Raw genomic sequence first — 22,194 nt, 5'->3', positions numbered from 1 at the left:
CAGGGCAGCCTAAGAAGTAGAGGGCTGAGGATATGGCTTCTGGAGGGTCCGGGAGAGTTGTACGGGTGAGGTCGCTCTGCACCATGTAGCTGAGACCCTGTCTCCAAAACGGAACAGAAGCCAGGCGCGGGTGGCTCACGCCTGTCATCCTAGCTACCGGGTAGGAGGCTGATATCTGAGGATCGCAGTTCAAGGCCAGCCTAGGCAGAAAAGCCTGTGAGACCCTTACCTCTAGTAAGCCACCAGAAAACCAGAAGTGGCGCTGTGGCTCGAGCGGTAGAACACTCGCCTTGAGCTGAGGAGCTGAGGGACAGCGCCCAGGCCCAGAGTTCAAGACCCACGACTGACAAAAAATAAAAAACAACAGAATAGAACGTGGCATGGTGGCGCACGTCCTTCCCAGATGACTGCAGGCCCAGGCACACGTAGCTGTCTTCCCTGTGCAGTTGGGAAGGGCGGGTAGAGTCCACGTGAGCAGTGGGCCGGAGCGGCTGCCCCCGCGCCATGTTTGAGGTGCTCTGGCTTCAGCAGCGAGGGCTCCCGGCTCCAGCCTGACCTAGCTGGTGTGCAGGGCTTGCGGCATCACGATCACGCGGCCCAGGCCAGAGGAGACCCGGCTCCCACACGCCCCTTCCCCTTGAGGGCGCCCGCCGCGCCACGGTGCCACCGGCTTCCGCACCCCACAGGCCCCTGGGGCGCCGCGAGCGGGCAGTGTGGCCTTCGCCGCTTTGCTCCTCCCCGCGAGTGCTGGGTGGAGCTGGACTGTCGGTCCTCTCTGGGAGCGTGTGGGGCGGGCGCAGGCAGCCACTTCCACGGTGCTCCCCTCGCCCGCTCTGCCCTCCGGCGCCACACCGGCAGCCACCCTGGTGCTCTTGCTCCTCAGGGTCCACCCACTACGTCCCTGCCCCGAACCCGGGGTGCAGCCATCCAGGGCCCTCTCTGCTCTGCCCAGTCCCGATTGCACCCTGTTGTGCAGGCCGCTCGCCGCCCACTGCACCAACACACCTCAGCTGTTGGGGGACCAGGCTGGACAGGACGGGGGGCACGCAGGGAGGCCCTGCGCGGCTCCCCGCAGTCCTCTGAGGCCAGGCTGCAGGAACGGTCTCCACACGCCACGCACAGCGCACCATCAGCTGCGGCAGGTTCCGCGGGGGGAGCTGGGGCTCAGGGCTGGGCCGTCCCGCCCTGGCCCTCGGCGGGGCTCCTCCCCCGTGGCCGTCCCTCCCTCTTTGTGCTGGGCTTTGATCTGGTGGAGAGTTGGGGTCACCAGTGCTCAAGGGACCGCCTGTCCTTCAGTCAGGACCTCAGTGTGTGGGGCAGACGGGAGTGGGGATCGGGCACCAAGGGCTCTGCAGAGGTAATGCTGGCTTGGCTCTCAGATTCTGGGTTTTTCTCAATAAGTGCAGTCCTGTGGGAGGTGAGTGTGGGAGGTGAGTGGGGGGGGCAGGGTCCTGTGGGAAGTGAGTGGGGGGGGGGCAGGGTCCTGTGGGAGGTGAGTGGGGGGGGCAGGGTCCTGTGGGAGGTGAGTGGGGGGGCAGGGTCCTGTGGGAGGTGAGTGGAGGGGGACAGGTCCTGTGGGGGGGGACAGGTCCTGTGGGAGGTGAGTGGGGGGGGACAGGTCCTGTGGGGGGGGACAGGTCCTGTGGGAGGTGAGTGGGGGGGGCAGGGTCCTGTGGGAGGTGAGTGGGGGGGGCAGGGTCCTGTGGGAGGTGAGTGGGGGGGGCAGGGTCCTGTGGGAGGTGAGTGGGGGGGCAGGGTCCTGTGGGAGGTGAGTGGGGGGGGACAGGTCCTGTGGGGGGGGACAGGTCCTGTGGGAGGTGAGTGGGGGGGGCAGGGTCCTGTGGGAGGTGAGTGGGGGGGGCAGGGTCCTGTGGGAGGTGAGTGGGGGGGGCAGGGTCCTGTGGGAGGTGAGTGGGGGGGGCAGGGTCCTGTGGGAGGTGAGTGGGGGGGGCAGGGTCCTGTGGGAGGCGTGGGGGGGCAGGGTCCTGTGGGAGGTGAGTGGGGGGGGCAGGGTCCTGTGGGAGGCGAGGGGGGGCAGGGTCCTGTGGGAGGTGAGTGGGGGGGGCAGGGTCCTGTGGGAGGTGAGTGGGGGGGGCAGGGTCCTGTGGGAGGCGAGGGGGGGCAGGGTCCTGTGGGAGGCGTGGGGGGGCAGGGTCCTGTGGGAGGTGAGTGGGGGGGCAGGGTCCTGTGGGAGGTGAGTGGGGGGGGCAGGGTCCTGTGGGAGGTGAGTGGGGGGGCAGGGTCCTGTGGGAGGTGAGTGGGGGGGCAGGGTCCTGTGGGAGGTGAGTGGGGGGGGCAGGGTCCTGTGGGAGGTGAGTGGGGGGGGCAGGGTCCTGTGGGAGGTGAGTGGGGGGTCAGGGTCCTGTGGGAGGTGAGTGGGGGGGGCAGGGTCCTGTGGGAGGTGAGTGGGGGGGCAGGGTCCTGTGGGAGGTGAGTGGGGGGGGCAGGGTCCTGTGGGAGGTGAGTGGGGGGGGCAGGGTCCTGTGGGCCGGAGTTGAGGTGTACCCATCCGCCCAGGGGAGATGCGGGGTGATAGGCCTGGCGTCGGTCTCTGGAGGCGCCAGCCGCCATGGCAGGTGACGTGGTGGCGGGATGGCCCAGGGGAGGCGCCCGTCCGCAGGCTTCGGCCCCTCGTTCTATGGCTTGAGTCGTGACGGCCCCGTTGAAGCGGGTGGGGGTCCGGGGGAGCTCGCCGACTTCCACCAGTGGCCTGCTGTGCTGCGCCCTGGGCACCTGCCCCTGGGCCCTGTGGCCGTGTGGAGAGGGGGCCTGGGGCGCCCCGGGTCGGGGTGTCGGGTCAAGTGTGAGCGTGGAGGATGGCGCGGGCACGAGTGTGCGCTGCTCCTGTGGAGTGTGTCCGCTCTGTGGGCCGGTCCCTGGTCCCCTTGGGGGTCAGCGTGTTGATCTGCCGTCAACTCGTTCTGGAAATGGTTCTCAGCAGCCCTGCTAGCTGGCAACCCTGCGGGACCCCGGCCAGGGCCTGCGTGTCCACAGCCCTGCTGCGTGCGTGGCCGTGCTCCGGGAGGGGCACGGGGCTGCGTGGAGGGTCGGCAGGTGTATTAGGTCACCCTTCCTGTGTGTGGGTGATGCTTCCCAGGCTGGTGTGGCCGCGCGTGGGCTTCTGCAGGTTGTGCCCCGCGGCCCGGGTCTGCAGCGTGGCCCGGCCGGGCAGTGCAGGCTGAGGGGTGCGGGCGTGGGCGCAGGCCTGTGGCATCAGCTGGGGGGTGAGACCACTGCTGCGGGCTGGAGTGAGGGGGTGGCCTCCCGCGCCCCCCCCCCGTGCTCCCCAAAGCCCGCAGGACTTGCCTTCATGAAGTCCCACAGGGCGGTCACACTGCGCATCTCCAGGACATCGGGTGGCTGAGTTTCAGAAGTCCCCAGCTGCCCAGGCCTGGGGCCTCTGGGGCCCAGAAGCAGAATGTGCTGGGCCTTCGGGGGGAGGGGGGAGAGCCAGGGCTGGTGAGGAGCAGGTGAGCCCCGGGACAGGCCGCCTGTGGCTTGGGGTACAGCCTGTGTCTGTAGGAGGCTCCCCCTCCCGTCTTTGGGGGGAGGAGTTGGCTCTTGTGGGTTTCCACACACGGTGCCCCAGCCTTCACCGTGTCCTGAGTGGGGGGCCGTGGCGTTGGACACGCTGCCCCTCGGTTGCTCCACAGGTCAGCTGTGGGCCTGGACGGCCACCCTGGCCCCTTTGTATAGGCAGGCTCCGCAGGACTGCCACGTCTCTCCCCTGCCTTCCTGTCCTGTGGAATATTGGGGGTACCATGCAGAGTAGGGGGCCTCCGGGAGGTGGGGTGCTGGGTGTGGGTGCTCTCCCCGGCTGGAGTGGCGTGCTGTGTGGTTCTGCGCATGCGCACCCATGCCCAGCCGCACGCCCGGCCCGGCTGCTTCCCGGGCTCTGAGGCTGGGACGGCCTGGGCTGTCTCGGCTCTCCTCGTCTTTCCCTCCGCCCCAGCTCCCGTGTTGGAGCCAGCCAGGTCTGGGGGCCGCAGCGCTCCCAGGGCACGTGTGCTCTGCAGGTGGATTCGCATCTGGTGAGGGGGTTCACCCCGTACCCTGCCGCGCGTCTTCCCCAGCCCTGCCTGCCCCTCAGGGAGGGGCTATGCAGCGGGCCAGGCCCAGCACCCGGGGCTCCCGCCCCCAACCCATGTTCTGCCCGCCTCTGCCCGCGCCTTGCCGGTGGGAGGGTGTCGAGTCCTCAGGGCCGGCTGGAGCCACGCACATGCTGCCCGCCTCGGAGGGGAGCCATCTGCTGCCTGCTGCGAGCCGGGGGGGGGGGTCAGGTGGGGTTGTGGGCCGTGTGACCTGGCAGGGGTGGAGCCCAGCCGCCAGGGCTGTGCCACAGGCCGGAGCCCCCCTACCCAGGCGGCTGGGGAGGGAGCGAAGGCGGGTCCTGCAGGGGGGTGCCTGGCGCTGGTCAGGCTGCTGTGAGGGGAGTCTGTCCCCAGCTGGAAGTCGCGGCCTAGCCACTGCCTCTGAGCCTTTTCACTCAAGGCTGGTGCTCTAGTCCTTGAGCCACAGCTCCATGTCCAACTTGTTGCTTGTTGATTGGAGATGTGACCAAAGCCTGGGTTGGCTTTGGATCCGGATCCTCAGATCTCAGCCTCCTGAGGGTCGAGGCGTGTCTTGAAGGGTGGACTGGGGCTCGCGTGGAGCTCAGGCAGGGTGCCCCTGGCAGGCCTGTCTGTGCCAGGGAGTTGGATAGGCAGCGGGGGGGGGGGTTCTGGGGTCTAAGGTGAGCGTTTGCTGCAGAGCAGACAGGACTGGTACAAAGCTACCCCCACCCGCCCCCAAGCACTGGGGGGGCATCCTTGCGGAGGCGTCCCCCGAGCGTGTGCCAGGCAGGCTGCCGGCCGCTGTGCATGGAGCTCTGCGCCTGTGCTTCCTGGGTGACGGGCAGCCGCTGCTGCCGCTGAGCCCGCCCCCTGGGCGCTTCACCTTGCTGGGTTCTCAGCCAATAGCGAGGGGACAGTGATGGGGAGAGGGGACATGTCCGGCCACCCAGAGAGCCACAGAGCTCATGGACCCCAAGGACGGCCCTTTGTCCCCTGGAGGACCCCCGCTGCCCTGGCCTCAGCCCTGGAGCAGGTGGATCTGGCAATTACCGGTGGCACATAAAACTGTGACCTCCCCTCAAAAACCACGGGTGTTTCTGTCAGGTAGCAGGGTTTGTCCCGTGGGGTGGCAGCTCTGCGGGCCCCTCGGGCGCGGTGGTCGCTCTCGGATGTAATGGTTGGGCTGCTTGCTTAGACCGGCAGTGTGGTGGGAAGGTCGCGCTGCGCTTTCCGTCCACCCGGCTCTGCTGCTCCTCTCCATAATTACAAACTTCCCCTGAACAAAGCGGGAGCTCATTCCAGCCACATGTTCTTTTTCTTGAATTCTCTGTCCTGGGAAGTCCTGAGACCCTTGAAGTTCTTCTTTCCTTCAGGAACTAAGCTGAAGAAAGTTTTTTCAGTTTGGAAACTAGGGAGCTGGTGTGTGTGTGTGTGTGTGTGTGTGTGTGTGTGTGTGTGTGTGTGTGTGTGTGTGTGTGTGTGTGTGTGTGTGTGTGTGTGTGTGTGTGTGTGTGTGTGTGTGTGTGTGTGTGTGTAAAGGTGGACCAGTGCCAGGAGCCACGCAATTCCCTAAGGGCTGGTGCCACATCGGAAGTGCTTGTGCCCCCGAGGAGTCTGGCGCCTCCATTTTCTGAAGCACCTGAACCCTTACCTCCCTTCTCAAAATGAAGGCGGCGTGTCACAGACCGGCTCAAACTGCCCGTTGCCATGGTTTTCACGTTGGAAGGCACAGTTAAAGGGTCACATGACCAGGGAGGGAAATGCCTTTGTCACATGACTTTTGGGTGGCCTGATTAGCATACAGGAAGTTCACTCCCTGCTGTCGGCTGAGATGCTGAGTGATCCTTGATGGCGGGTGACGTCATCTCTGGGATGAGTTATTGATTAGTCTGGCTGAGACGGGGCTGGGACCTGGAGGTCAGGGCTCGCGCGAGGCCATGTCTGCCCGCCGTGGCCCCGGCCTCGGCATGGGTTCAGGTTTGGTTAGACCCTCCTGGAGGCCCCTACATCCCTGTAAGTCAGGCAAAGCCACCCTGGGTGGCGGGCACTTGGCTTCCGCAGGGAGTGCGGTCATCGCAGCTCTGAGGCCCCACCCGGGTCCTCTTGGGTCCCCTGAACTCATCTGCCTGGGGAGCAGGGGCGCTGCGGTGCTGTGCGGGGTCTGGCCTGGACACCACAGGTGCTGTGCAGACCCACGGGACTGGAAATGGCCCTGAAAGACCATCGTGGGGCACTTGGAGCCATCGGTAGCGTGTTGGAGAGACCCACACGAGATGCCCCGCCCCTCGAGAGGTGTTGATAAACCTGCGTGTGGGTCTAGCTGTGCCTGGGCGGCCCCGCCTGTCCTCCCAGGTCGGGCCGCGCTGGTGCCTTCATTGAGCCTTGTGAGTGAGGCTCTGGGACGAAGAGGACCGTGGCTCCAGAGTGGCCTTGTCCCCTGCCCACTCTCCTGAGGACACAGCCCCTGGGCACGCGCAGTGGGGTCTGGCTGCTGTGCGGTGGAGCGGTGTGGTGTGGGTCACTGTCCTCTCCACTGGGGTCCGCTGCAGAATGCGGGCACAACTTTGAGCTGCGACTTCAGCCAACTTCATCCCGTTAACTTTGTCAAACCCCGGGCCGCAGCGCCACCTCGTGGGCGCCCGGCGTCTTCAGCCGCACACTGCGCTCCGCCCGGAGCACCTCCCCCTGCAAACGGCTGCTGGAGTGGGTGGGCAAGGGTTGCCCCCCCGCCCCCCCGCAAGTCCCACCTCCCCACGTCTCCTCGGCAACACCACAGCACACAGCTGGTCATGAGGTCTCGGACACATCAGGCGCTGGCGTGTCCAGCCTGGCTTGCGTGTGTGGGAGTGGAAGCTCCCGCCAGGGCGTGCAAAGGGCTGAGGCCTGAGGGTGTCTGGCTTTGTCCGGACCCTTGGTGAGCCGCAGGGCTGGGCCCTCCGGGGGCGAGGAGGCCCCAAGGGTGCTTCCAGGAGACCGCAGGGCTGGAGCTGGAATGCCTGGAAGTCAGAGCACGCAGGTCTTGGGGGAACGTGGTGTTTTGGGGCTCAAAGCTTGTAGCCTGGGCTACAGTTGTGGAAACACGCCCAACAGGCGACTCAGACTCATGAAGCCATACCGGCACGTGTCCCGTGCGTGCCGGACCGAGGACACGGGGCGAGGACCTGGCTGTGGGGGTGCCGTGACATGTTCTGGAGGCCCAGGGGAAAGCTGGCCACGCGGGACCAGCTGGGGGCAACCTGCCCTCTGCCCTTGGCTGGCCATGCACCCTCCAGCCCTCACGCCACACCACGTCTGCAGCCCACCACCCCGTGCTAACCATCCGCCGTCTGCCTGCAGCAACATGAAGCCCGAGAAGAGACCCCCCTCGCCTGACGTGATCGTGCTGTCGGACAACGAGCAGCCGTGCAGTCCGCGGGTGAACGGGCTGGCCAAGCTGGCCTTGAAGGAGACAGGCACCGAGGCCCTCCTGGTAAGCCCAGCCGTGTGAGGGCCGCACCGCACGCGGGGGCCGCACCGCACGCGGGGGCGCTCACACCGCCCCATCCCTGCAGAAAAGCAGCCCGGAGGGCCGGGAGCAGATGATCAAGCAGCTGAAGGAAGAGCTGAGGCTGGAGGAGGCCAAGCTGGTCCTGCTGAAGAAGCTCAGGCAGAGTCAGATCCAGAAGGAGGCCGCCACGCAGAAGGTGCGGGCTGCTCCCCGCGGGGTTATGGGGGGCTGGGGGTGGAGGGTCCGCGGGTAGGGGCTCAGGTCCCCTCCATGTCCGCCATCTTGCAGCCTGCAGGCTCTGCCGGGAGCGCGGTCACCACCCCTCCTCCGCTCGTGCGGGGCACCCAGAACATTCCTGCTGGCAAGACGTCCCTGCAGGTGAGTATTCCTGCCCACGGGCAGGCGGGAGGCCAGTGGCACTTGGGCTGCGCGTGGAGCCATGCCGGGCGCTGCGCTGAGAGACCACGGCTGCCCCACGTGGGGTCGGGCAGGCCCCCGGACCTGGCCTGGCCGCTGTCCCCTCTCAGCGCCGTGCCCGGGCAGCCGCATGAACAGAAGGGGCTGACGGTCCGTGTCGTTGGCAGACCTCTGCGCGCGTGCCGGGCAGCGTCATCCCGCCGCCCCTGGTGCGGGGTGGGCAGCAGGTGTCCTCCAAGCTGGGGCCGCAGGCCAGCCCGCAGGTTGTCATGCCCCCACTCGTCAGGGGCGCCCAGGTGAGCGGGGCCGCGCGCGCGTGCGCACGCGCATGGGCATGCGTGGGCAGGGTGCGTGTGGGGGGCAGGCACGCGTGGGGGGCAGGCACGCACGGGGGTGGGGCGGCGGCAGCGGGTGGTCTCAGTAGGTTTCTTGTGTCCCCCCCCCCCCCCCCCCCGCAGCAAATCCACAACATCAGACAGCATTCCGCCACCGGCCCGCCGCCCCTCCTCCTGGCGCCCCGGGCCTCCGTGCCCAGCGTTCAGATTCAGGGTCAGAGGATCATCCAGCAGGGGCTCATCCGCGTGGCCAACGTCCCCAACACCAGCCTGCTCGTCAACATCCCGCAGGTGAGGGGCCCTGGGCACGACTAGCTGAGCCCTGGGGGCCCGGGGGTCCCCGTGCCTGCGAATGGAGGTTCTTGGCAGCTGCTGGGGGAGGGCGGATGGGGGTGGGGTCTGCTTGTGGCCACAGGGCTGTGGGCAGGGAGTGGGGTGACGAGGCGCCCTGCGGGCCTCGCCCCTCCCCGGTGGGGCGGCACGCACAGCAGATGTTCCCGCACGCTCGCTATTCTTGGCCACTTGTCCCTTCACCTTTGCACAGAGCCCGGGCGGGGAGGGTCTGCCCACCCCTGGCCGTGGGTGGCTGGAAGCCACAGCTTGCGTGGCAGAGGAAATGGCTGGGTGTCGGGCCCTGTGCTGACGCGCGTGCTCGCCGAGGCTGCCCGCTCAGCTCAGTGCAGAGGGGCTCGTCCCGCATGCCACCCCGTGGCCCTGCACGCTCAGGCCCCTGCCCGCGGTGGGGGGGGCCGGGGGCACAGGTGCGGCCGGCCGCGCTGTCCTGGGTGGGCCTGACCCCTCTGAGCCCCGGGGGATGTGCTGGAGTTCCCAGAAAGGGAGACTTCCGTGCGCGCGCGCGCGTGGGGTGAGAGGGTGGGACGGCTACCGGAGCCTCTCCCTGCAGCCAGGGCGCCACCAACACCGGGGCGTCCACGCCCCAGTACGGCGGGTGCCCGCGGGTGCCACCACCACCTCAGCACCGGCCCTGGGTCTGGTGGGCGTGCATGCGACACCCCAGGGAGCCTGACCAGCCGTTGTCTCCCCAAAGCCCACCGCAGCGTCGCTGAAGGGAGCGTCGGGCGCGGCGGCTCAGGCCAGCTCCACGCCCAGCAGCGTGGCCTCTGTGGTCGCCTCCGCTGAGTCTCCGGCCAGCCGCCAGGCGGCGGCCAAGCTTGCTCTGCGCAAACAGCTGGAGAAGACGCTGCTGGAGATCCCCCCGCCCAAGCCCCCAGCCCCCGAGATGACCTTCCTGCCCAGTGCTGCCAACAACGAGTTCATCTACCTGGTGGGCCTGGAGGAGGTGGTGCACAACCTGCTGGAGACCCAAGGTAGGGGGGCGGGCGGAGTTCCTGCACCGCCCCGACAGGTGGGGACAGTGCCCTGGGTCCCGCCCGAGTCCCCGCTCATGGCCATGTCCCTCCCCAGCAGGCCGGCTGCCAGTGGCCACGCCCGCGCTGTCCCGAGAGCCATACACCTGCGCACAGTGCAAGACAGACTTCACCTGCCGCTGGCGTGAGGAAAAGGGCGGGGCAGTCATGTGCGAGACGTGTATGACGTCCAATCAGAAGAAGGCTCTCAAGGTGGAGCACACCAGCCGCCTGAAGGCCGCCTTCGTCAAGGCCCTGCAGCAGGAGCAGGAGATCGAGCAGCGCCTGCTGCAGCAGGGGCCCGGCACAGGGCCCCCCAGCGCCAAGGCCGAGCCCGCTGCCCCGCACCCCGTGCTGAAGCAGGTAAGAGGCCCCGCGCCCGCCTCCCGCTCCCGGCCTCTGCTGTGCACCGGACAGTGGCGCCCTGGCAGCTGCGACCCTAACCTGTGCTTTCTCTAGGTCCTGTGCTTTCTCCGTGGGGCGGCGCTCATGGGCCGCGTGTGCATGGCAGGCACCAGCCACGCTCTTGTTTTAAGGTTGTCTTCCTCGCCCGCTGACCCGAAGCTGCAGTGTGCAGTTTTTCTTGGCTCAGGTGTTGGGAAACCACTAAACCTGTTTCCTCGAGGTCCCGAGCGTCTGAGGCAGCAGGTGGCGTGGATGGCCGGTCCCAGCGGCCCGTCCTCCCTGACCCATTTCCACCCGTCTGTAGGTCACAAAGCCCCGGCGGAAGCTGGCGTTCCGCTCAGGAGAGGCCCGCGGCTGGAGTAATGGGGCGGCGCTACAGGTCAGCACCCGCCGGCGCCCGGCCACCCGCGATCGCCAGTCACCGACTGCCCGACACTGCCCGCTGCCGCTCTCCCCCGCTGTAACCGCCCTGCTCTCAGGACCCCGTGTGGGTGGGCGCCTCGCACGGCCACCCCCGCGCCCTCTGACCCACCGCTCTCTCTCTCACCCTGCAGGCCTCCAGCCAGCTGGCCCGGGGCTCGGCTGCACCCCGGGGCGTGCTCCACACGTTCAGCCAGTCGCCCAAGCTACAGAACACCGCCTCGCCCACCGCCCTGGTGAGCAGGACCGGCAGACATTCCGAGAGGGGCTCGGGCCGGGGCGCGGCCTCCAGCTGGAAGAAGACTCCGCTGAGCACAGGTGCGTCCCTCTGCGCCTCGCCCCACGGGCAGATGGGAGCTGGGGGGCGGGGGGGGGGGGTCTGGCTGCACCAAGGGCCTTACGTTGCCCAGATGGCCTCCCAAGCTGCTGCGGCGATTTCCAGGTTTAAGCACAGCCTGGGGGGTGTGGGCCACAGCTGGAGGCTGTCAGCCCCAGCCGGCGTCCTGCCGCGGAGGCTGGGCAGGCGGTGGGGCTGGGCAGGCGGTGGGGCTGGGCGGGTGGGCAGGCGGTGGGGCTGGGCGGGTGGGCAGGCGGTGGGGCTGGGCGGGTGGGCAGGCGGTGGGGCTGGGCAGGCGGGCAGGCGGTGGGGCTGGGCAGGCGGTGGGGCTGGGCGGGTGGGCAGGCGGTGGGGCTGGGCAGGCGGGCAGGCGGTGGGGCTGGGCAGGCGGGCAGGCGGTGGGGCTGGGCAGGCGGTGGGGCTGGGCAGGCGGTGGGGCTGGGCGGGTGGGCAGGCGGTGGGGCTGGGCAGGCGGGCAGGCGGTGGGGCTGGGCAGGCGGGGGAGCTGGGCAGGCGGTGGAGCTGGGCGGGTGGGCAGGCGGTGGGGCTGGGCAGGCGGTGGAGCTGGGCGGGTGGGCAGGCGGTGGAGCTGGGCGGGTGGGCAGGCGGTGGGGCTGGGCAGGCGGTGGGGCCAGGCAGGCAGTGGGGTCGGACGTGTGTTCCGGCAGCAGGAGGCACACACGAAGCAGCTGGCTTGGGAATGTTGCAGAGAATGGAGTGGGTGGCCCTGGCCAGCATCCAAGCCCAAGTCACCCTAAGCTGGGCTGGGAGGTTTTGGAGTCTGCTCAGCTGCAGACTCTACTTGTGGGCTGGGCGCTGGTGGCTCACACCGGTCACCCCAGCTATTCAGGAGGCTGAAATCTGAGGATCCTGGTTCAAAGCCAGCCTGGGCAGGAAAGGCCATGAGACTTTTATCTCCAGTGAACCACCAAAAAGCTGGAAGTGGCGCTGTGGCTCAAATGGTAGAGCACCCGTCTTGAGCACAAAGAGCTCAGGGGACAGCATCCAGGCCATGACTTCAAGCCCCACGACCACCAGAACGCCCTGTGGGGGATTGGCGTGTGGGTCCCGTGGCACTTGGGCCTGGCCTCCAGGCCCACACCAAGCTAGCTTTCTGCACATGGGCTGTGGCTGGCCACGGGGGCTGGGGGTAGGGGGGCGAGTCTGGGATTTCCGGCCCAGGCTTGCTTCGAGCCCCAAAGTCCTGTGGTTGGGATGACGGTGTAGATTGCGGACTTCAGTAGCGTAGTGGTGATGTCGGGGGGCCCATGAGCAGGGTGCCCCTCTGGTCAAGTCCCTGGTCCCCTGCCCAGTGTCCCCCTCGGGCTTGTCCAGAGCCAGGAGGCCTGAGCTCTGGCCTCAAAGGAGCGGGGTCGGCGCTGTGGCCGCAGGGCCCGCGTGGGCCAGGTGCTCGGCACGTTCTCAACAGCCTCGCGTCCGCGGCTCCTTTGCAGGGGGGACCCTGGCCTTCGTCAGCCCGAGCCTGGCTGTGCACAAGACCTCGTCCGCCGTGGACCGCCAGCGAGAATACCTCCTCGACATGATCCCCCCGCGCTCCATCCCCCAGTCGGCCACGTGGAAATAGTGGGAGCCAGGCCCCGCGGGGGCCACCCGCCCCGCCCCGCCGCCCTGGCGCGGCGTCGGACAGGACCAGAACTGACGGCCTTCCCGCGGGTCCCCTCCTTCCTCTTTGCCTTTAGTTCGCCCGACACCAGCAGCAGCGCGGCCTCCCCGGCCCGGTCGCCTGCCCGCGCCGCGCCCACGGGGACCAGGTCGGCGCCCGCGCCCACGGGGGGAGGGGGGACGCCGAGCGGCAGCTCCCGGCTGCGCCCGGGTCGGTGCGGGGTTGGACGGCCGCCGCCTCCGCGATCTCCGCTGAGTTCTCATGTGAATCACACAATGACGGATGGAATTAAACGTGAACCGCAGAGCCGGCCACTGGCGTGCACTGGGAGGGCTGCCAGGGGCGCCGGGCGCCCGCGGGCACCACCGCCGCAGCCTGGCGGGACGGGCACCAACGCCGTGCGTGGGGGTTATTTTATTCATTCTTACTTATTTCCACGGACACTGCAGCCTGCCCGCCCGCCCGCCGGGCTGCCGCAGGCCTAGCTTCTGACCCGGTCCCCTCCCTCCTCCGGCCCAGCCGGGCCTGCGGCAGGCTTCTTTCCCAGTTTTGTTTTTAAGGATCAGGTCTGCTCTAGTTTGGTTTCATGTTCACTTCCTGCGCCATCTCTACGACTCCGCCGTCAGCAGGAGGCAGGAGCTGCCCCCCCCACCCCCCGCCCGGCGAGGATGGGGATCTAATTTAAAGCCTCCCCGTGGCCTCTCAGCGCTGGCCACTGTGCCACGCCCGTCCACTCCGAGCTTGACTTCCAATGTGCCGCGGGGGCCGTGCGGGCGGGGCCTCCATTCCAGAAGGGACTTGGGGGACCCAGGAAAGTACTTTTTTTGGGGTGGGGGAAGGGAGTTAACACCAAAAAACCATGAAGAATATGCAAGCGTTTCTACTCCTCGCGTTTTCTGTGCCTGGCAAATAAATTCCTGTCTTTTCCTACCGAGCGGTTGCCTCTCTGATCCCTGCCGTCCGCGCGCGCGGCCTGGCCTCTGCCTCTGCCCGCCCCGCGAGGAAGGCTCTGGCAAGCTGCATGACGTAACCACGCCTTTCTCTTTTTTAAAGGGTCAAGACTGTGAGCTGCCTTAACCTGCCATTTGTGCTGCGGTGGGCGCCGGCCTCCAGCGCCTCTCACGGTGACGGCCTGGTGCACATCTGCCCTTCCCGACTCCCCTCTGGGCCTGGAGTTTGGGTGGAGGGAGAAGGGGCACCCAGCGGCGGGGCACACCCCTCCCTCCTAAGTGTTGGGTCCTGCTGTCCCCTGGGAATCCTGTCGGGACTCCCACAGGCTTTGAGAATCACGTCCAGGCTGCAGGCAGCCGCTGCCGCCATGACCTGCGACAAGACAGACATCCAGGGACACGCTTGCACACACCGCCATCCCGGCCTCCCCCGCCCACCCGGAGCCCCCGCCAAGCGAGGTTCCCGGGTTCTCATGGGACCCAGCAGCCCAGATTCCGTCTGGTGGGCAGACCGGGGTGCACACGGTGTGCAGCGCAGCTTTGGCTTGGGGCCGCCCGTCCCCTCGGCCTGGCTCTGCCGTGCAGCGCGCTATCGCAGGGCCCTGCGCCTGGCGGAGGCCTCACTGGCCTTTCCTGACAGCTGTGGGTGGGAGGTGATGGGGCAGGGGTCCGGGACCTTCTTCCTCCCGCCTCCACCTCCAGCAGGCCACTCGGGAGGCACCGTGCCCAGCTCCTAACACGCAAAGGAGAAAGCCGCCACTGCACTGGAAAGGCGGCCAGGATTGGGGGCCACGGACTGTATTCCGGGAGGTTTAGATTGTGGGTAATAAAGAAATGGACGGTATGTTGACAGCTTTGTCCCCTGCGCCCTGGTTTCCTGGGGGGTTGCTCATGCGGAAAAAAGGTGGGAAGGAGGAAAGTGGGTGCATCGCTGGGGGGGGGACCGAGCCTGGGGCCTTGTGGCTAGTTTACCCCATGGATCTGGAGACTTGGGCTGTGCTATAGGGTTTGCTCATCTGAGGACCAAGGTTCTCAAAGCCAGCCTGAGCAGAAAAGTCCATGAAACTCATCACCAAGTAACTACCAAAAGATGGAAGTGGAAGTGTGGCTCAAGTGAATGAGCAGTAACTTTGGGCAAAAAAGCTTAGGGCTTAGCACCCAGGCCCTGAGTTCAAGCCCCAGGGATCAGCACACCCCTGCACATGTACGTGTGCACACGCACACGCACGCACGCACAAACACACGATAACAAGCTTAGAGCCCCACACTGGCTCCACAGTGAGCCGATTCTGGTGAGCATTGTTCTGATGCTCCCAAGCTGAATTTACTTTGTGCTAGGGGTGAAACCTAGGCTTCGGTGCTTGCAAAGCTGGCGTCGCCACCAAGCCCCAGACGCGTGTCTTCATCTGAGGTGACGCTTTGGTTTTGAACTAGAAAGGGTCTCAGCTGTGTGCCAGTGGCCCCCACCTGTCATCCTAGCTACTTGGGAGGCTGAGATCTGAGGATCAGGGTTCAAAGCCAGCCTGGACAGAAAAGTCAGAGATGAGACTCATCCCTGATAAATTACTCAGAAAAAGCTCCAGTTAACCAGCAGAAAGCCAGAAGTGACACTGTAGCTAAAGTGGTAGAGAGCTTGGGGACAGTGCCCAGACCCAGAGTTCAAGCCTCAAGACGGTCCAAAAAAAAAAGTCTCACTAGCAGGGCTGGGAAGGTGGCTCCGTGGTAGAGCGCTTGCCTGGCATGCTCGAGGCCCTGGGTTCGAATCCTCAGCACCACATAAGCAAAAAAGCCGGAAGTGGCGCTGTGGCTCAAGTGGTAGAGCGCTAGCCTTGAGCTGAAGAGCTGAGGGACAGCGCCCAGGCCCAGAGTTCAGGCCCCACGACCGGACCCAAAAAAAAACAAAAAAAAAAAAGTCTCCCTAGCCCCAGCTGACTTCAAACTCCTTCCCAAGTGAGCGCCGGGATTACAGGGTAGCGCGCCACGGCCTGCCTCAGGTCTCTGTGTGCGCTGTGGCTTCAAGCTTACATTTACCTTTCTCGCTCAAGGCTGGTGCTCTGCCACTTGAACCACGGCTCCACTTTCTGCTGGTTACCTGGATCTAGTCCCATGGATTTATCTGCCTGGATTGGCTTCAAATGGAGGATTACGAGTCCGTCAACAGCACGCACTCACCTCGGAGGGCTCAATTTAGGAACAAGATTGTCACTGGGGCCTGTGCTCACACCTGTGGCCCTGGCTGCAAAACAGGAGGATCAGGTCATCAGCCCAGGCTGACTCCCGTGAATACGGGCATGTGGGGCACAGGTGTCATCCTGCCAGGACAGGGACCCTAGAATTGGGGGGGGGTGCAGTCAGGTGTCCATCCCTCTCAAAGACCAGTGAGGTGAACATGTGGGTGGGCACACGGGGAGGCCGAGGCAGGGTGAGATGGAAGGGGGGGTGCAGGGGGGCCCGGGAGCACGAGGGCAGGGCCGGGGGCGGCGGCCGCCGGGGTCCCCATCCCCGCCGGGCACCAGCACAACTCACACGCGCGTCCACGCCACGCCTTGCCTTTATTCTCCGTGGGTTCGCGGCGGGTGGGTCCGGGGCGCTGCGGGCGCTGGAGGCCGGGGGAAGGGATCCGGCCGCCCAAGGACACGGGTCCCGGGGGCCTCCGTTTCCCCAAGTGCCCCGGGCTCGGCTCAGGCAGCAGGGGACGGGAGGGGCTGCGGCCCAGACCCCACCGGCCTCCCCGCCACGGCCCCCCGCCCGCACCCGCCTCCTGCGGCCCCGGGTTCGGGTCCGCCCGCAGCCCGGCCGCCCGCGTGCCTCGTCCTCCCCCGGGGCGAGCCCCGGCCCCACCCCGGCTCCGTGAAAGCGGCCACCGCTGCAGCCAGGTGCGAGGAAGAGCGAGTTTATTGCAGGTTCCTGCGGGGAACCTGGCGCCCGCGGCTGGCCGGGGAGCGACGCCCTCCGCGCGCGCCCGCTGGCGGGCGGCCGATCCGCCCCGGCTCCCGCGCGGCCGGCGGCGGCGCTCGTTCCGCGCAGGCGCAATGCGTCCGTGTCCTCTCCTCCCGCCCCTCCCGGGGCCTTCCCGCGGGGATTCGAGGATGCGCATGCGCCCTCCGGCTCTCGGGCTCTGGGAGAACACGCTTGGTCGCTTGCACCCGGGGACCACGCGGGCCCCCGCTGGGGGGTGGGGTGGGGAGGGGGAAGGGGCGCGCGTGCGCAGTGGCGCGCGGCGGCGGCGGCGGCGGCGGCGGCGAGGGCGGCTCGGCGGGCCCCGGGGGAAGCGCGCCTGCCTCTCGCGCGTGCGCCGCGCTGGCTCAGCGCCCGGCGCGGGGCGGGAACCGCGGCAGCCGCGGGAGCCCCGGCCCTTAGCCGGAGTCCCCCGCGCGCAGCCAGCCGTTGCGCGCGACCTGGCCGGCCGAGGGCCGGGCCGACGGGCTGAACTGCAGCAGCTCGGCGATCAGGGACTTGCAGCGCTCCGACAGCTCGAGGCCCTCGGGGTACAGCACGCCGCGCTTCTGGCGCCGGGGCAGCCCGGCGATGTCCGAGTCGTCGAAGGGCATGCACCCGGTGACCATGACGTAGAGCACCACGCCCAGGCTCCACACGTCGTACTTCTTGGGGTCGTAGGGGATGCCGAGCAGCACCTCGGGGGACGCGTAGGCCGCCGAGCCGCAGTAGGTGGTGCTCAGGTCCGGGTAGCCGTGCGCCTGCCGCCCGAAGCCGAAGTCGGTGAGCTTGACGCGGCGCTCGTCGGGGCTCAGCAGCACGTTCTCGCACTTGAGGTCGCGGTGCACCAGGTGGTGGTCGTGCAGGTACCGCACGGCGCCCGCGATCTGCGCGAACAGGTCGCGCGCCTGCGAGCCGGGGATGCGGCCGTTGCGCTGCACGGCCTGCAGCAGGTCGGTGGCGGCCGCCTCCATCACGATGTACAGCTTGCCGTTGCACACCTCGATGAACTCGAAGACGTGCACGATGTGCGGGTGCCGCACGCCCCGCAGGATGGACAGCTCTCGTGGCAGGAACTTGTTGACGAAGTCCGGGGGCGCTCGCCGCCGGTCCACCACCTTGATGGCCACCGTGCCCTTGTACTTCTTGGACGTGGCCACCTTGACCTTGGAGTAGCTGCCCTCGCCTATCGTGCGACCCAGCTTATAGCCGAGTTCGCTCAGGAGTTTGTCGCCCGACATGGTGGCGCCCAGGGCGCACGGAGAGTAGGAGGCGGCTGCTGTCGGGGGGGCGGCCGGACTCCGATCTCGGGCCTAACCCATGGCGGTTGGCACCCGCGCCCCCGCACCCCCATGTGCCCACTCCCGAGCGCCCCCCGCCGCGGTGCCTTTTATCGCCCGGGTAACAATTTCTGCCTTGTGAAGTGACCGCGGGCGTCACTCGCGCGGCCCCGGGCTGGGGGCCCCGGGACCCCGCCCCGCGCGGCCCCCCAAGCCTCGCGCGCTTTGTGACCCAAGCGCTGCGCACGGGCCAGGGCGGGGCGCAGAACCGGGGCGCGTCCTCGGGCGAGCGCCTCGGCTCCGGGACCGCGGGGCCGCCCGGGGCTGCCGCAGACCCCCGCCGCCGCCGCCGCCGCCGCCGCGCGCGCACACGGGGGCGGGAGAGGGGGCGACACCCGGGGACGCGCCGCCCCCGCCCGTACTCCCCCCGTCCCCCCCCGTCCGCACCCCCCCCCGGGCCCGGGGCGTCGCCGAGGGGAAGCGGACCGCCAGGGCCCGGACCGCAGGGCCCGCGGCGCCCCGGCCGGGGCCCGCCCCGTCGGGGGGGGACGAGCCCCGGGCCCCGCCCCGTCGAGCGCTCACCCCGACGCCGCCCGGCCGCGGCTCGGCCGGAGACCTTCCGGTGGACTTCCGCCACACTCGTCATGGCGGCGATCCCTGACGTCACTTCCGCCCGGGGCCGGAAGCGCGGCACCCGTCAAAGATGGCGGCGTCGAAGGTGAAGCAGGACATGCCCCCGCGAGGGGGCTACGGCCCCATCGACTACAAGCGCAACCTCCCGCAACGGGGACTGTCCGGTCAGTGTCTCCCGCGCCGCGGCGCCGGGGCCGGGCCCTGCGGGCGGGGGCGGGGGCGCGCCACCCGGGGTCCCGCGGCGGCGGATGACGACAGGCGACGTGCGGGACCCGCGCGCCCGGCCGCCCCCCGCGTCCCGCCGTCCCCCACGCCCGCCCGGCCGCGCCCGCACCCCGCACCCCGCACCCGCACCCGCCCGGCCGCGCCCGTCCCCCGCACCTGACCCCCGCGCCCGCACCCCGCACCCGCACCCGCCCGGCCGCGCCCGGCGGTCCGCACCTGACTCCCGCACCCGCCCCCCGCGCCCGGCCGCCCGCACCGGACCCCCGCACCCGCTTCCCGCGCCCGGCCGTCAGCACCCGCCCCCCAAGCCCGCCCGCACCTACCCCCCGCACCCGCCCGCCCGCCCGGGCTCTGCGCGGCTTGAGCTCAGGGCTCGGCTGTCCTCCCCGGCCCCGTTCACGCTGCCCCAGCTCCGCTCCCAGCTTTCTGCGGGTGAATTGGGAACGAGTGTCGAGGCCGCCCTGGCCGGGCTGGCTTCGAGCCGCCGCCGCCCGGCCCTCCTCGGCCCCGCGCCCGGCCCTCCTCGGCCCCGCGGTCCCTCCCCCCCCCACGGCGCGCGTGGCCCCGCAGCCCGGCCCTCCTCGGCCCCGCGGTCCCTCCCCCCCCACGGCGCGCGTGGCCCCGCAGCCCCGTGGCCGCCCCGGGCTTGAGCACGCCCCCTGCTCCCGCCGGCCCTTCCGGCAGGTTCTCTCGCGTTTATTGGCCCGTGCCCCAGTACCGAGGAAGAAAACCAGCAATGGATTCTTTTTTCTTTTTTGTCGGTCGTGGGGCTTGAACTCGGGGCCTGGGCGCTGTCCCTCAGCTCCAGGATGGCGCTCGCTGAGGATTCGAACCCGGGGCCTCGCGCTTGCCGGGCCGCGCTCCCAGCTACCAGCAGTGGCTTCCGGCGTGGGATTGCCAGCAGAACCGCGTCCCGAGCAGTGCCACAGCCCTTTTTTGCCTTAGCATTCTTTTTCTTTTGTCCGTTGTAGGGCTTGAACTCAAGGCCGACAGCGCCACTTGTGGTTTTTCTGGTGGTTGATTGGGGATGAGAGTCTCACGGCCTTTCCTGCGCCAGCTGCCTTTGAGCAGCCAGGACGGCGGGACTGAGCCCCCAGTGCGCGTGCGTTTGTTTTCAAGAGGCTCTCCAACATGACCAGGTTGCCTGGAGCTCCCTGTCCTTCCTGAGTAGCTGGGAGGACAGGTGCGAGTCATCATACCCAGCTTTTTATTGGCTGAGATGAGGTCTCAGGAGCTTTTTGCCTGGATTGGCCTCCAACTACAATTCCTCCGATCTCAGCCCTGGCGTGGCTGGGATTACAGGCATGCACCACCATGCCTGGCTTATAAGTTTTTTAATTTTTTTTTTTTTTTTGGTCGGTCGTGGGGCCTGAACTCTGGGCCTGGGCGCTGTCCCTCAGCTCTTCAGCTCAAGGCGAGCGCTCTACCACTTGAGTCACAGCTCCACTTCCGGCTTTTTTCATTTTGCTTATGTGGTGCTGAGGAATCGAACCCAGGGCCTCAGGCATGCAAGGCAAGCGCTCTACCACTGCTCCATCTTCCCAGCCCAAAAGGGCTTGTTGTTTTGTTTTTTTTTTTGTCGGTTGTGGGGCTTGAACTCTGGGCCTGGGCGCTGTCCCTCAGCTCTTCAGCTCAAGGCGAGCGCTCTACCACTTGAGCTACAGCGCCACTTCTGGTTTTCTGGTGGTTTATTGGAGATAGGAGTCTCACGGTCTCTCCTGCCCGGGCTGGCTTTGAACCGCGATCCTCAGATCTCAGCCTCCTGAGTAGCTAGGATTACAGGCGTGAGCCACCAGCGCCCGGCTTTTAATTACTTTTTTATGTTTTTGGGTCCAGTCATGGGGCCTGAACTCTGGGCCTGGGCGCTGTCCCTCAGCTCTTCAGCTCAAGGCTAGAGCTCTACCACTTGAGCCACAGCGCCACTTCCGGCTTTTTTCTTTTTGCTTATGTGGTGCTGAGGAATCGAAACCAGGGCCTCAGGCATGCAAGGCAAGCGCTCTACCACTGAGCTACCTCTCAGCCCCTTTAAATTACTTTTTTTATGTTTTTGAATTGCTAGAAATGGGACCTGGGAGGGTTTTGTGTGTGTTAGGCATCTGCGTTACCACTGAGCTGCACCCTAAGCTCATGGTTTTGCCAGTCTTGGGGCTTGAACTCAGGGCCTGGGCACTGTCCCTTTGCTCAAGACTATTACTACTGCTCTGCCACTTGAGCCACAGCGCCACTTCAGCCTTTTCTGTGTATGTGGTACTGAGGAATCGAATCCAGGGCCTCGAGCCACCTTCCCAGCCCAAGACTTGGTTTATGGAGACAGGTCTCCCTGTGTAGCCCAGGCGTCTCCTGCGCCTCCCGCGTGCCGGGCTTACAGCCCGCGCTGTCCGGCGGAAGCTGCCCGAGCTTCCTTCCTCCTCGCTGCTCCTCACTGGCGGGTCCCTCCGCGACGGCAGCTCGGGGACCGGTGCCGGCCGCTCGGCACGTGGCCAGCCGTTGCGCCGCCCGGAGGCCTCGAACCCAGCGTGGGCCGCAGTGAGCGGCGGTCTCGGGCGTGAGGACCCGGGGTCCCCGCGCGTGGAGAGGGCGCGCACCGGGTCTGCCCTCGCGCCGGCCCCGGGAGGGGGGCGGCGGGGGCCCCGCGCTCCGCCTGGAGTATTCGCGGCGCTGACCGGCCGCCTCCCCGCAGGCTACAGCATGCTGGCCCTGGGCGTGGGCGCCCTGCTGGTGGGCTACTGGGGCATCACCCGGTGGAACCGCGAGCGCAGGTAGGGCGCGGGCTGGGGGGGACCCGCCCCGGCTGCCGGCGCGGCCTTGTCGGCCCCCTGGCTCAGAATAACCTAGAATAACCATTGCACACGCGGCCGCGCCGGGCGCTGCCTCCTCCCCCTCCCCCTCCGCGCGGAACCTTCGGGAAGGGGGGCAGCGGCCCTCCCGCCCCACGCCCCGGCTATTTCGGGACAAAGGGACCGGCCGCGTGAGCCGGGAACCCGCGATCCGCCCTCCGCCCCCCGCCCCCCCCCGGCTATTTTTAGGACAATAGAAGTTTTTAATTGGGAAGAAAGTGTGCAGCCAGCCGTCCTGGGGACGGAGCCCGCGCGGCCCTCCCCGCCGGCCTGACCCGCGCCCTGCCTCGCAGGCGTCTGTACATCGAGGAGCTGGAGGCGCGCCTGGCGCTGCTGCCCCTGTTCCAGGCTGAGCAGGACCGCAGGTACGGGGGCGGGGGCGGGGCCGAGGCGAGGGGCGGGGCCGAGGCGAGGGGCGGGGCCGAGGGTGGGGCGGGGCCGAGGGTGGGGCGCCCTGACCCTGCCGGCCCCGCACCAGGGTCCTGCGGATGCTCCGGGAGAACCTGGAGGAGGAGGCCATCATCATGAAGGACGTGCCTGGCTGGAAGGTGGGTCCTGGAGGGGCGCGGGAGGGCGGGCGGGGCGGGGGCGCGAGGGCGGGCTGGCTGACCGCCCCGTCCCGCAGGTGGGCGAGTCCGTGTTCAGCACCACGCGCTGGGTGCGGCCCCAGATCGCCGAGCTGTACCACCTGCGTCCCAACAGCGAGCGCTCTGCGGCGGCCTTCGGCTTCGTGACCCACACGTAGACGGACCGCGGCCGCCCGGCCCCCTCCGCCCGCCCTCCCCTCCCCTCCCCTCCCCTCCCCGCGCCCGCGCACAATAAATGCTGGAGACCTGGGCTGCTGTGTCGGGCTGGGGAGGGGGAGCTCTCGCCGCGACCAGTGGCCGT

The 22,194-nt window shown here is 68.0% G+C and overlaps 3 protein-coding genes across 3 annotated transcripts in view; 2 read left to right on the top strand and 1 right to left on the bottom strand.

Annotated features, from left to right (window-relative positions):
• Window positions 1–12,507, top strand: part of Gatad2a (GATA zinc finger domain containing 2A) — a 66,549-nt gene extending 54,042 nt beyond the window's left edge. Inside the window, 10 exon segments of the mRNA XM_070008529.1 lie at window positions 7,389–7,521; window positions 7,604–7,735; window positions 7,828–7,917; window positions 8,124–8,252; window positions 8,415–8,582; window positions 9,340–9,692; window positions 9,694–10,021; window positions 10,368–10,442; window positions 10,618–10,801; window positions 12,275–12,507. Coding sequence (XP_069864630.1) covers window positions 7,389–7,521; window positions 7,604–7,735; window positions 7,828–7,917; window positions 8,124–8,252; window positions 8,415–8,582; window positions 9,340–9,692; window positions 9,694–10,021; window positions 10,368–10,442; window positions 10,618–10,801; window positions 12,275–12,405 — 1,723 coding nt within the window. The 3' untranslated portion in view covers window positions 12,406–12,507.
• Window positions 12,508–16,271: 3,764 nt separating this feature from the next.
• Tssk6 (testis specific serine kinase 6) lies at window positions 16,272–18,186 on the bottom strand. The gene has a single exon (XM_070007928.1). The coding sequence runs from the start codon at window positions 17,570–17,572 to the stop codon at window positions 16,751–16,753; it is 822 nt and encodes a 273-aa protein (XP_069864029.1). The 5' UTR covers window positions 17,573–18,186; the 3' UTR covers window positions 16,272–16,750.
• A 66-nt stretch (window positions 18,187–18,252) lies between these two features.
• Ndufa13 (NADH:ubiquinone oxidoreductase subunit A13) lies at window positions 18,253–22,143 on the top strand. The gene is made up of 5 exons (XM_070007929.1): window positions 18,253–18,408; window positions 21,150–21,228; window positions 21,600–21,671; window positions 21,785–21,854; window positions 21,932–22,143. Exons 1-5 carry the CDS (start codon window positions 18,315–18,317, stop codon window positions 22,049–22,051), a joined length of 435 nt encoding a protein of 144 aa, XP_069864030.1. The 5' UTR covers window positions 18,253–18,314; the 3' UTR covers window positions 22,052–22,143.
• The last annotated feature ends 51 nt before the right edge of the window (window positions 22,144–22,194 follow it).

This window comes from Dipodomys merriami, unplaced genomic scaffold, assembly GCF_024711535.1.
Source record: "Dipodomys merriami isolate MVZ:Mamm:240054 unplaced genomic scaffold, mDipMer1.0.p SCAF_70, whole genome shotgun sequence".
Classification (NCBI taxonomy): domain Eukaryota; kingdom Metazoa; phylum Chordata; class Mammalia; order Rodentia; family Heteromyidae; genus Dipodomys; species Dipodomys merriami.
The sequence above is the reverse complement of the archived record's forward strand: the minus strand, read 5'-3'. Positions and strand labels throughout refer to the sequence as shown.

Bases quoted from the DNA above. Each gene is read 5' to 3' on its own strand.
- Ndufa13 (XM_070007929.1), top strand. From the start codon at position 18,315: ATGGCGGCGTCGAAGGTGAAGCAGGACATGCCCCCGCGAGGGGGCTAC. The intron at 18,409-21,149 runs GTCAGTGTCTCC...GCCTCCCCGCAG, and splicing joins CCCGCAACGGGGACTGTCCG to GCTACAGCATGCTGGCCCTG. The intron at 21,229-21,599 runs GTAGGGCGCGGG...CCTGCCTCGCAG, and splicing joins CGGTGGAACCGCGAGCGCAG to GCGTCTGTACATCGAGGAGC.
- Tssk6 (XM_070007928.1), bottom strand. From the start codon at position 17,572: ATGTCGGGCGACAAACTCCTGAGCGAACTCGGCTATAAGCTGGGTCGC.